Below are 13456 nucleotides of genomic sequence, written 5' to 3'. Positions count from 1 at the left end.
CATCAATGTATTGATGGGAAAGTGTAAGAACTATGCTGAAATATTTGCTATCTTTATTTGTATGAAGACTAGAGACTTCTCCAATCCAAGTCTTTCAATAAGGAAAATGCATAAAACTGATTATTTGCATCAGACCTGCCTCAATTGGGAGCCTTCGGCCTCATAATATTGCAATAAATATAATTTATGACTTCAAGATTGATTATCTTTATTACGAAAGGCGCAAACTATTATATGACAAAGGTCACCTGACTCAATTATTGCTGTGGAAATAAAATAATAATGCAATCGCTTCAGATTTATTTTCTATAGAAATTCGTAATTTTTTAATTCTTTGGTACTAAAATTCTCAGACTTTTAATTATCTTGGTGTGGCACATATCTTCAGGATCTTATTAGCTTGTAATCAGATAAAAACAAAAAGAATTGAATTGTATAACTTGACAGTTCACTCAGAATTCTCTAAGGTTCATTAGAAGTTTTAGGAATTACATACTTTATTTGCTTTCATTCACTCTATAAACACTTTAACTCATTCACAAAGTGTAAAGAGTTTATTGGTTTGTGCAATGTTTGTCCCGGAGTTCGTCGTTCGTCTGCCTGTTTATCCGTCCGTCCCTCTGCCCGTCCGACTGTCCTTCTGTCCGTCCTTCTGTCCGATCGTCCGTCCTTCTGTCCGTCCGTCCCTCTGCTCATGCATCCCTTTGCCCGTCCGATCGTCCATTATTCCCTCTGTCCGTCATTTCGTCACACTGAACTTCCGTCCGTCTACCCCTCCGTCTACCTCTCCGTCTCTCCCTTCTCTCTTCGTTCGTCTGTCAGTCCATCATTCCTTCCGTCTGTCCTCTGTCCGTCTATTCGTCCACCCGTCTGTCCGCCCAAATGAAACCTAATTGAGTCATAAATATTGGCAAATATCCTGCGATCGTAATAAGGTTCAGCAGAATGAATGACAAAGCTAAAGGGACAGTCGAAATATTAAAAGCAAATAGAAAGTAAAATATTCAAGCTTAATTTCGAGAGTTCATGATTTGAGGGCTGACAAAGTCAGTTTATAGGCAAACTTGAATATGATTAGCATTTTTCGTGGATTCACGTTCTTGTTACACATGGCAGAAACGAAGCTGACAGGGATAGAGTCACATTTGCAGAGCTTTCGCTTTGCAAGTTTCGCAGTATATTTTCAGGCGAGAGCGGCAATTGCGAATAATTTTGTGGAAACCGGGCCGGAAGTTTGGTGACACGGACGATGACGTAAACGACTTGTGCGCGCAACGCAACGGAACGCAACGCATTGTCATGGAATTCGGTGAGTGAATTCCCGCACGCTTTCGTCACAGTCGTTTCCATTACTAAGATACAAAAATAGAAGCGACTGGCCGCTGCCAGTAACAGTCCAGGGGCAACAAATGTAGTTCTCGTTTACAGGTATGCAGAGGACCGAGCGTGCTTATCGCTTATCTTATCGCCGGGCGGATCGTGTGGAATGCCCTTATCTAATCTGACAGCGCCGCATTAAATATTGAAAATATCGACAGCACAGCGTCGACTACAATTACGACTACGACCACAACATCGGCGATCGTCCGCAGTCTTAACAAGTCCAGCGTCGAGAGAATTCCGCACGCGCTGTCCGAACACACAACAAGAAAATAGCCCGTATCCCAGTGAACTCTGTCAAAGCCTGCCCGCTCTCGCCATCTCGCCATCTCACCAATCCGCCGGTCAACATGCAACTGCAACGCCTGATTCTCGCCGTGGGATGCGCTCTGATACTGCTGCTCGGCCAGTGCAGCCAAACGACAGAGGCGCGTCGCCTTATCTTCTACAGTCCGCACAGCAAGACGCTTACCGGCCAGCTGCTCATCTCCAGCCGGGTCAAGCGACCCTGTCCAGCGGGTAAAATGCGCGATCATCGTGATCGCTGTCGGCGCGCCGTGATCTTTGCGCGAAACAAGTGAGCGTCAAGCTGGGCAGAGAAGTCGTCTTCTCCGGGTTATTTTTTTTCGCTAGGCATTTACGTTTTAATTTATTGTAATTATACTGTAGTAATGTACCATGTTCGCTCTTAGTATTTATTAATTATTGTAATTTATGCACACCCCTGCATTAGTATTAACAGTTGTAAGCAGTGTAATGCATGTAGCCACATGTAGACAAATAAAACTTACGTATACCTTATAAAGATGTGCACTTTTCCCGGGCAAGAGACCCACAGTGTAGCCACTCTACACAAGCATTGCTATAACAGCTGACTCTGAGATAGTGCAAAGTGACAGCGGGGGAAGAGACTCTCAGCGCTTGACAATGTCAAGGCAAGGAGATTCGATCTACGCAAACAGTTTCTCGCTCTCTGTATATTAGGCAAGAGTTCACTATTGTTAAATATCGAACTATGGTCAAAAGGCCAACGTGACGTATCTCTCAATTTCCTGGAAAGCGAGTAGAACTATTGACGCTATGAAGTAATCTAGATCTGAGTGTGCAAAGGCAGGAGATACGCTTCAAATGACTAGCTCGCCTAGTATATGTTATCTGACTTGGTTCGTCTTGGCCTGACTTGGTTCATTACCCCGAGATTAAAACTATTTTCTATATTCTATCTGCCAACATACATATGCACTAGCCGGGTATACCCTGCGCTGGGCCATGCCCAATTGGTAATCAGAATAAAAATTGAGATATGTGTTTTATGAACGTGTTTTTAGCACTGCTTGAATGACATGAAGCTGTCGAACGCTCCGCCCCACGGCATTAGCCTATAATGATTGGCAACACGCTGATGTCATCAAAACTTTCCATTCCTTTTCAAATGGCACAATCTTTAGTCTGAAGCCAATCAAACAATGATCCGCCCTTTCACTGGCTTCTATCTAACCCTAGTTTCAGATACTCTTGTACTTTCAACAAAGACTAAACTCTGAAGCAAAGCTGTAGTAGCTCAGCGCAGATTCGCGTTGCAGGTGAGTGGCTCGATCTTATCGATAAGGCAGCGGGCAGTATTTTAGCTAATTAGTTGGAAGAGGAACGGAAATAACTATAGTGCAACGAATGTTTTGAATTGTCATAAACATTTTGGACATTTTTTAAAGTTATTTTCAGGCCGTTTGGACATAAATGAAACAAGTTCTTTATCACTTTATGGTATTTGTCTTGCGGCGTTATCTACGGCATGACCCCTTTAAGGCGGCCCACACAGGGTAAGGTGTTTAGCCAATGGCTTATTGGCATTTAAGGTGTTATACAAACCACAAAACTCAATTTCTACAAAAAAGAAAACAAAAAAAAACTATTAAAATTTGAAGTTTAATGAAGACTGCTGATAAGCTCGATCCGCAAATGTTTGTTCTACGTGGCCAAGCCCAAGGAAAATCAATAACTACTCATTAATTCAGGGCATAGCCGATTCGCAGCTGCGATGGGGCCGCTATGAGAATATTTTAATAAACCGTAAATCGAACTTATGACGTCACACTCCTGTTAATTACACTCTGTCGTGTGTGTTCAACGCAATCTCTAGATCTATCAATCGTGACAAACGGCAATGCGCAGAAATCGAAACATGTCCAGTTTTTGTCGCATTTTGGTTCTGTTTGTTCGTTTTTCGTGTTGGTGACATAATTTTCACTCAGCTCATTGAAATTGGCTATGGAAGGGCCAAATGTCGACTTCACATTTACCTACTCAAATAATCGAAATAACATCTAGATATGTATATATGGTATATACTAGCTGCTGCTGCTAGTGCAGGGTATATTCAAGTGTATCACATTCGGCTAGTATACACAAATATTGAGAACTTAAGACAGTAAAAAAAAAAATTGTGGATTGTCGGTTCGATCTTAGCTCTATACAATCTATAAGCTGCAGAAAATATGTATAAATACAACAGTCGGGTATGCCAGACTGTGCAATACTCGTTCACAAACCATACTTTCAGCTCTTTGAATATACCTGAGTATTAGGCCAAGCCAATAACAATATATTCGATGAGCTAGGAGCTGGCCTTTGCTGAGGCATTGCGATTACTTTCAATGGTCTGCTCGATCCAGTCGACGTAGCTGCTGACTCTGGTGTAGACGCCCGGAAAGTCGGACTCTCCGCAGATCCTTTTGCCATAGGACACAATGCCGGCCACATAGACGAAGCGGTCCCTCTGGGGCGTGTATGCCTCGACGGTAAGCGGACCGCCCGAGTCGCCGGCACAGGAGTCGACGTTGATGCCGCCGGAGGCACACAGCTGGCCATCGGTAAGTGTGTAGTTGTGTTTGCTTAAGGACGCGCGGCACGGCTCCTGTGGCTGCACGTAGAGCACGGCCTTGCGCTTCACCTCGCTCGGCTGGTTATTGTGCTCGGTCAGGCCCCAGCCGGAGACGTCCGCGGCGCTGCCCACCAGCTGATCGGCGCTGGCTCCACGTGCTGGCGGCAGGCAAACCGGCTCCACGTGCATCAGCTGGCTCCAGTCGACGGGCTGCGCGAGACGCAGCAGTGCAATGTCGTGGGTCAAGTTGGCCACGTCGAACTGCGGATGCATCAGCTGCAGATCAATGCTGGCCTGTATGTGGGGCGGCGCACACTCCCGCTTGCCATTCCACGCGGTTACGCAGTCCGGATTGCTTGTCTTATTCCAATCGCCCAGCCGGGCACCGGTCAGTCTTCGATTCGCGCCCACAAAGTCCTTGTGCACGCAATGGGCTGCTGTCAGCAGCCAGCGCTGTGCGATAAACGAGGCGCCGCACTTGTGCTGCTTCTGGCCACTGCCGACCACTGTGTACTCCAGCAATGTGGTCCAGGGAAACTCCAAAAGGTTCGTCACGTGACCTCCGTACACCTTGAACGAAAACGAGGTGCCGCAATACGGATGCTGGGGCAACTCATCAGGTGTGCTGGGCCCACTATTCCCAAAGCCTCAAAAGTAAAGTACCTTGGTATCACTCTTGACAGAAGGCTGACTTTTAAAGCGCACATAAGTCAAGTAACCTCAAAATGCAAAAGCAAGCTAAAAACCCTCGACTGGATGCTGAGAGCTTCAAGCAAGTTGTCTTACAGCAGCAAGGCCGCCATCTACAAGGCAATAGTTGTCCCAACCTTCGTATATGGTATCTCTCTATGGGGCTCCTCGGCGAAGACTACAAGGAACAAAATTCAGACCCTGCAGAATAAAGCACTACGCAGATGGACTGGAGCCAGCTGGTTTGTAAGAAACTCAGTCTTACATAGGGATTTAGCAATTCCCACAGTTGCTGAACTCATTGGGCGACACAGTTCAAGATACGCGGACAGACTTGCAGCGCATCCTAACCATCTCGCAAGCAACCTGGCTATAAACAACAATAGGCGAAGACTGAAGAGATTGCATCCTCTAGACAATATTAGAACTAATTAAGATAGTAGCTACAAGTGCAGAATAATTGGCATATCTGCCCTCCCATTAGTTAAGGTTTAGAGCTAAATGCGCTATAGAGTCTAAGACAATAAGTTGCAACAAAATAAAGAAATAAAAAAAAAAAAAAAAAAAAAAAAAAAAAAAAAAAAAAAAAAGATGTAGCCTGAAATTCGATAAGAGTTGGAAACTTAGACGAACTGAGCCGCGTGTGCAGCTGTCTCTCTATTGTCCACGCGCGCACCTGCAATCAGTTGGGCTTTTAGCTGGGCAACCATCAGTAGAACTGTCAGCGACAGCAGCGCATATGACGTCATCGATGGGAGATTGCAGGTAGCCACGATGCTGATGCTAGAGCTTGATTGAACTAACTGATTGAAGTGCGCTAAATCAACTAATCACAGCAGAGCCGGGCACTCGACTCGAAGCCAGCGCAATTAAAATGACCTCCAAGTGGCTGGCCGCCTCTGCCTCTTCCCCTGACTCGCTGTTAGTTCCGTTCTATCTCTCTCTCATTGATTACCAACTAATTTTCTATAGGAAAAACCCGCTTCGGCTAGTTTGCATGCAACGACAATCGCTAAATTCACACTCAAATTAAGCAAGACGGGTTTGATCGGCGGCAAGGTGCTCAGTGCTTCTTGCCAAAATGCAGCCTAACTTTCTCAGTATACAGCTGTGTATACATACATCAAATGTGCATTATGCAGCAGCTTATCCTACAATAAGCGATTTCATTAAGTTGCAGCAGCTAAACAATCGCCTCGCGAGACTCTCTCTCTCTTCAGTCAAGGTATTAGCTTCTCCGATGAGCTTAGAGTTGAGTGTGTAACAAGTTTCTTAAGTTGCTTGAATTAACTGAGCTCAAAAATCTTTTCAAATATACTTTTAAGTGCTGCGCACTTGAAATAAGTTTTAATAATTTTTCTTATTCTTTTATTTAATATGTTTTACAAGCTCTTCTCGGAATCATTAAATTGTGTTATACTCTTTGGCCATTCACAGATTTGGTCAAGGAATGACTTAAGACTTGACTTAAATTACTATAATTATATGCATAAATCTTTAAGCTCTCAGCCTAATCAGGCTGCTCAATTCAAAGTGGCATCATATTTGACTAAAAGTTAACTTAAAGCAAGCTTTATATATGGCTATAGGATCTCTATAGAGCGAAGACTGTCATTCGAAATATAACAAATGCTTTCAACATTGTGTAACTTCTAAATGTTTCTGTGCATGAGAGATCATTGAATGAAGCCCGAGCTGGATCTGCAGAAAGTTGTGAAATGTCTTTCTAGCTCTAAGTAGGCTGAACAGATATCAAAAGTGACAGTTGCAGCTGCTTTTGCCAAATATATGTGAATTCAAATTATATTTTTCAAGCATTATCATTGCGTTAGAGGCCACCTCATTCAGGTCTCTTTTATCTACAATTTGACGCTTTTATCTTAAAGTGAACTAAGGGAGAGCACAATGAGCTGAGGAGAACACTTCAGCCCTCTGCTGAAAGTAGAGCTTGGCAATAGATACAGGAGTAAAAATGACGTCGCTGCTCGAACTGTCGATTAGTTTGGTATAAAGCTTAACAGCTCACACAATCTTAGGTCATTCAATTGAATTCAAGGATACGAATTGCCTGCAAATATCACATGCACATCAAAAAGTTCTCTTTAGCGTCATTTGTTAAGAGAAACACGGCTGAATAGACTCAGCATCCGTTGAATATGTTTGTTGCGGCTCTTCCGTTGCTTGATTCACACTTTTGCATCACTTGGCTATGCCCAGACGCAGGGTCGAGTGGCAGGGACTACTAAATAAACAATGATTCGGTCAAAGGGGATGTTTGCCCAGTGGGCGTCGCCTGGAAGCCCGCAAAGCAGTTGTTCTTTGACAACAGCACTGTGCTCAGCGGCCCGGAGCAGTTGGAATAATATAAACATTTGTAGTTATGCGGTGCAGCACGAGAAACGCCATTGTTATGACTGTTACACTGAAAGCTTCCCTATAGAGGCGAGTCGATTGTTGATAAGATATTGCCCATATATACGAGCCGGATTGGGAAAGATATAATATTATTGCATATATAAACTTGATTTATAACTGATCCCTTCCTTCCACACAGCTCCACAGCTCGCTGTTGATAACACTTTGCTTTGCCACAGCCAAGACAATAAAACGATAGACGGCGAAGGTCTTTCAGAATACAGCGATTTCCAACTAGAAGAGATATTCCAAGATATTTAATATATGTGATGCAAGTGCATTCGATTTTATTTATGCCCCAAACCTCAAAGCGTTCCATTTATTTGAAGTCGAGAGCATTGTTGGCCATCAAACTTATTTCTACTGCTGCGAGATTTGCTCGGCTTTGTAAATGGCGCAAACTGTTAAAAATGTAAGTTTTCGCTCGGCCCTCAAGAAGTATTCATTAACCACAAATGTTCGGCGAGCAGCGACCTCAACACAAAAAATATAAATAAAAATAAAAATAAAATAAAAATACAAAAAATAAAGTCGATTGCTAGCCGAAAATTTCATAAAGCTGAGCTGAGCAGCAGACAAGACCAGCTGGATGATGGCGCTGGGCGTGGCGGTGTTGTGGGCGGGTGGCTGGGCTTGCACAGTTTGGTCGACTCGTTCAACAGGCCCAAAGCTAAATCTACAAAAATGTCACAGAAAAACCGCATACAACACAAAAGTTTAAACTTTTGCAGTGGGCGTAGCAGCTGCTTTGCCTTTTATTTGGGCTACAAGCTGCGCTCCATTTCGTTTTTTGTATGCTGTATTGCGAGGGGGCCGCGGGCACGGCTAAGGGTAGCCGACTGAGAACACAGACGCGAAGCCCAGCGTCTTTGCATAAATGCAAAATATATGCAAAGCTCAAACTGTGCGAGCCATGAAAATCTGATGCCAAGCGAAAGCGACTGTCTGCTTGAGCCGAGAGTGGCAAGCGGTTGGGAGGGGGGTGCTGAGGGGCGGATGCAGGTTTCAAGGCGGCGACGTGCTGGTCAATGTGTGTGTGTGTGTGTCTGTGTGTGTGTGATATGTTCGCCTGCAAGATTTGGGACATAAATGCGGCGTTGCATTGTCAGAACAACAACAAGAGTCGCAATCACAATCCCCGTCACAAGCAGAGCAAAGGGACTAGGAAACGCGAGTAGAAAGAGTTTAAAAATATTTCCGTTTTTCAGTAATATAAATTTGGCATAGCAACACCTTGTTAAGATATTCTATGCACATTGAATAAGGCTAGAGATTGTACTTGTTCCTCGATCATATTTGCCTTAATCAACTAATTTCTATATCCCTTTAGACTCAATTCAAAGTTTTGTTTGTGATTCGAACCCGCATGCCCATTGCTGAGTCAACCGTAGCCGTATAACACTTAGCACAGTTCCATATATCGATATCTTCGATATTTCTTAGACTAATTTAGTTGCTCCAACTAGTTGCAGCAGTGCCTTGCATTCTGCTCGAATTTCGATGACCAGCTCGGGTCTAGCCCAATGGGCGCCAGCAATTGCTGGCGAACAAGATGAAACGGAAGTTTTTGTGCGCCGGCAGTCGACGGAGACGGCGTTGGTATTGCTTTTCCTGTTGGCTGTTTCGTTTTTATTTGACAGTGCAAAACTTTGTCTGGAGCCCGACTTTTATGTGGCTCAAAGGCAGGCGCTCGGCTGCGGGCAAAGGTGGCCCACCCTGACGGTGGGGCGGGGTCCTTTGTATAGCTTGAATGCCTGCTGCGGCCAGGAAGAGGCATTGCATAACTTGAAGCAGCTGCTGCTGCTACTGCTACTGCTACTGTTGCTGCTGCTGCTGCAGCACCCGGACCTCGCACAAGTATCTGTTGCAATGTCACCAACTTGCAATACGATGGCCAGCCCGCTTGGCGGGGCAAAACGATAATGAATAATGTTGGCTGGCGATAATGTTGGCGCCTGTTTGGCTTCGGGTTCCGTCAGCAGCATTTCTGCTCATCGCTGTCAGTGGACCCAGCGCTGGGCGCCTCCACCTGCAGGCCGCCCAGCCTAATACGAGTCAACGGCGAGTGCTGATAAAATGCCCTGTGGCCGTTGTTGAATTTTCATGCACAATGCTCTTTCGCATCGGACTTGGACTTTGCTCCTTTACCATTGATTCAATGTTATGAATAACTTTTCAAAAATAACGCCACAGCCCTCCCGAGCAGCGCCGGCAAAAGTTTACAGTTTTTAATTGAAATTTCAAGCCGTTTCTCCTGCCTGCCTGCCAGCCAGCCCGGCAGGTGGCTGCGACAAGAATTATGTTGCCGAGGTGGGGCCCGAATTAGTAACTGAGCCAGGCGCTGCAACGAAAGAAATCATTTCTTGCCCACCCCCCCAAACACCACTAATGTATGAATCTAGAAGAGCCCATAACGTACATATATATAAAATAATATATATAATAGATATATACAGAGCAGACCTGAATAGAAACTAACGATTCTCTTCGCACAGAAATGAACGCTGCGATCATGCAATTTGAGACAGCTCGAGGAGATCTGCAGTAGTCCAAGCTAGCACATTGACAGAGCTCGAGCTCAACACTCACAGCCATACTGAGCTCAAAAGTAAAGCACTTAGAGCGATGGCCAAGCATTTGCATGGATGAACGCAGTTTCAATTTTATTTCATTGAGATTTCATTTTGTATTACTTTAATTTAAATACCCTGTAATAATTGTTAAGTAAATCAGTTGTGGCGTATGAAGAATATAAGAACAGTAAGTTTAGTTTAGCTTGCGCTCACGTAGTTAACTGATTTGAATGGTTTTGCTTGTGCTTCGTCTAGCTCTCCATTTGAAATTTGGCATATATGTAAAGGACATCTTTTTCAAAGAGTTATTTATTTGGTAACCCATTTAGCAAGTGATAGTTGGTGTTTATTGAATTAAATTGGACATCATAATATGAATTGATTTATATCAGAGCAATGCTTGCAAATTGTTTAAATTTTATTTGCAAGTATCGGTTCAGAATTGTCGCATCTCGAGTCAGGAGAATGCGCAAGCTTTTATTCCAAAAATATCTATCCAAAAAAAAATTAATTTTGGCTAAAGTTAAATTTAAAGATTAATGTCATTAAATATTCTATTTAATTGAGGTACTTTAAATTATATTAAAAATATATTTTAATGCTTTATTATAATTAAAATTTATGTAATTCTTAAAGAAACACTCAATATATAAGTGTGAACCTCCGTTTCTCCTCAAGTGCTAATATGTTTAAGCATAAGCTCTAGGCAATTCTTTAACCTTGAGTATAGTAAACTGGGCTTGGAGCATCACGCATAAGTCTTAAAGGCTTTAGACAACTAGAAATTCAAAGTCTTGCAACCGAACTCCAAGGCACTGTCAACCTTCCCAAAGAGTTCACCAACAGCTCTATATAAGCAGATATATTCTGAAATTAGAGATCGGAGATATTGACATTTTAAGTACGACCCAAATAGCTGACTCACAAAAATAGTAGTTCACTTGATGAGCTAGTTCCATGGAACAATAAGTTGTGCTCAGTCTGTCATCAAATAATTCCCTTTGTCTCACAGAATATATATATATATAAGCTGTCCCTGCTCTTAATTAAGGCTCACATGGAATATATTACTGAGTCTCATGCCATTGGCTCTACGGCAGCATATCAAAGGTGAAATTAAAATTGCGCTACCTTTTTGGGTTACAATGCGAACACAACGAATCGTTCATGAGTGATTGAATAACTGAACAGAGAGCTGCATTCATAGTCTGCACAGTTCACTAATCACTGAATGAGTTCAGTAGTTCATTCGAGTGACCCGTTCGCGCGACGGCACGTTGCACTGAGAGAAATTGTGCATGCGTCTGTTGTGGCAAGTGTTAAATCGGCGCGAAATTCATTCAAATTACATCCAAATTAGTCTTATCACGCATAAGTAATTCCTCATCGACAGACACTCGCTGGCTTTACACTCGCCATTTCGAGCAGTGGATTCAGCTCCGCTTTCTTTTCTTTCTCCTCTTTGTCTGCGCCACTTCAGTGTGACGTCAGAGCACACGCGAGCTGGGGGCTAACCATGCCTGGTACATAAACATGTTATATTTATGCTTCAGTTCACAAAGGCAAAAGCACACGATAATTCACAACTTCATCGAGCTCGTATAAACCTACACACAAATGTAGACATGTGTGTGGGTGCGGGTGTGCGTGTATGTGCGTGTGCACTGAGCATCGCCATCAAGGGAGCATCGAGACGGGCGCCTAAATCGTTTAATCGAAAAAGAGCTGAAAAATTTTATCGCACGCTAATCACAAATCGCAAATCGGAAATGCGATTATTTTTGTTAACACACGCTCACACGTGCACTCCAGTAATCGCACACACATGACCCCCACGCCAGAGGCTCGCGGTTACTTCTCAATAGCCAGTGGCTTAGTTGCGAGGGGGCCGGCTAAGACGGATTGAATTGACGAGGCTGAGAAACAAGAAGTCTGATGCGGACTCAGCTGTAAATCCTCTTGACCCTTAATACCTCTTATAGCGTTTGCTTATCAGATTTATTACCATATCAAGCTGTTGTTAGACTCTGCTTGAGATGTTTATCAATTGCAAAATGATTTGGTTTTAGAGTGTTTGCCTGCGAGTGATATAAGTGTCGTTGGTGTATAGCGTAAGATGAATTCTAAAATAACTTGAGAATGCCAGAATATCGCAGCAGAATGCTCTTGTGCAATTTTATTTCAGATGTAGGCGTGGCTCTTGATCAAAAAATGAAACTGCCTTAGTCATGTTCGTACGATTTCGTAAGCCACAACAGCTAAAAGCTAGAAATACTCAATATATATTCAGGGTATTTTAAAGTCTAGCACTTCTTACTTCTTTAAATATTGTGGGAATTATTTATGTGAGTGTGACTGTGACTGTGATAGTGACTGTGATTATGGCTGTGATAGTCACTGTGAAAGTGACTGTGGTAGTGATTTTGATAGTGACTGTGATATTGACTGTGATAGTGACTGTGATAGTGACTGTGATAGTGACTCTGATAGTGACTGTGATAGTGACTCTATTAGTGACTGTGAAAGTAATTGAAAGTGACTGTGATAGTGACTGTAAAAATGACTGTGATGGTGACTGTGATAGTGACTGTGATAGTGACTGTAATATTGACTGTGATAGTGAATTTTTAAGTGGCTGTGATAGTGACTGGTAGTGACTGATAGTGACTGTGATAGTGACTGTGATAGTGACTCTGATAGTGACTGTGAAAGTGACTGTGATGGTGACTGTGATAGTGACTGTGATAGTGACTGTAATATTGACTATGATAGTGACTGTGATAGTGACTATGATAGTGACTGTGAAAGTGACTGTGATGGTGATGATAGATCTCACATCTAGAAAAAACCGTTTTCTACTATTATTTGCTAACTATTTCAATTGGCCAATGACCTCTGAGCTATATAGACTTGAGAGACAGTAAAACTCAGTTCACTTCTCAAAGAGATCATATTATCTCAGTTTCTATTTAAATTACAGCTCCTCTAATATGGACTCGTGTTATTAATATATTCCGAAGTAAGCTTATGGCAACGTCACACAGTTTCTTTTCCACTTTTAGCTTATGCTATTTATCTCGAGTTGAGCTGATTCCCATCGGTCGCGCCCTTGAACTGGCTAAAAAAAACACGAACGCACACATCGCATTTCAATTGTCAACAATGTGCTTTGCGTCGTACAGCGCCTAATGTGAATGCATCAGCATGGAGCCGCGCCGAGCCGAGCCAGTGGCTGCTTTATGCCATTGTTCCCATGCTCCCGGCCGTCTTATAAATGAGGGGGATAACGCACATCATGCGCGTATTTTTTGTTTGCGCTGTGCATAAAACGCGAATCCCAAAATTGATTTCTTTTCTATTTAAATAGACGTCGCCCTCCACACCCAGCCACCCCTCCAACCCCATTCGGGGACCCATATTGCGGCGTTAAAAGTCGCTCGTACGGGTGTCTTTGGCACACGTCAAACGGCAATTGTATAGGCAGTTAAAGTAAAACGACGACGCGTCGACGGGGCCA

The 13456-nt window shown here is 43.3% G+C and overlaps 2 protein-coding genes across 2 annotated transcripts; one reads left to right on the top strand and one right to left on the bottom strand.

Moving 5' to 3' along the window:
* The first annotated feature begins 1320 nt into the window (after nt 1–1320).
* LOC111596535 lies at nt 1321–2899 on the top strand. Its single transcript, XM_023310804.2, has one exon. The coding sequence runs from the start codon at nt 1731–1733 to the stop codon at nt 1959–1961; it is 231 nt and encodes a 76-aa protein (XP_023166572.1). The 5' UTR covers nt 1321–1730; the 3' UTR covers nt 1962–2899.
* A 505-nt stretch (nt 2900–3404) lies between these two features.
* Nucleotides 3405–5700, bottom strand: LOC111596531 (serine protease easter). Its single transcript, XM_030223692.1, has 2 exons — nt 5628–5700; nt 3405–4908 (listed from the first exon to the last, which is right to left on the bottom strand). Exons 1-2 carry the CDS (start codon nt 5698–5700, stop codon nt 3995–3997), a joined length of 987 nt encoding a protein of 328 aa, XP_030079552.1. The 3' UTR covers nt 3405–3994.
* Between the last annotated feature and the right edge of the window lie 7756 nt (nt 5701–13456).

The sequence above is a fragment of the Drosophila hydei genome, unplaced genomic scaffold (assembly GCF_003285905.1).
Source record: "Drosophila hydei strain 15085-1641.00,03,60 unplaced genomic scaffold, DhydRS2 tig00000250-arrow-arrow-pilon, whole genome shotgun sequence".
NCBI classification, from domain to species: domain Eukaryota; kingdom Metazoa; phylum Arthropoda; class Insecta; order Diptera; family Drosophilidae; genus Drosophila; species Drosophila hydei.
The sequence above is the reverse complement of the archived record's forward strand: the minus strand, read 5'-3'. Positions and strand labels throughout refer to the sequence as shown.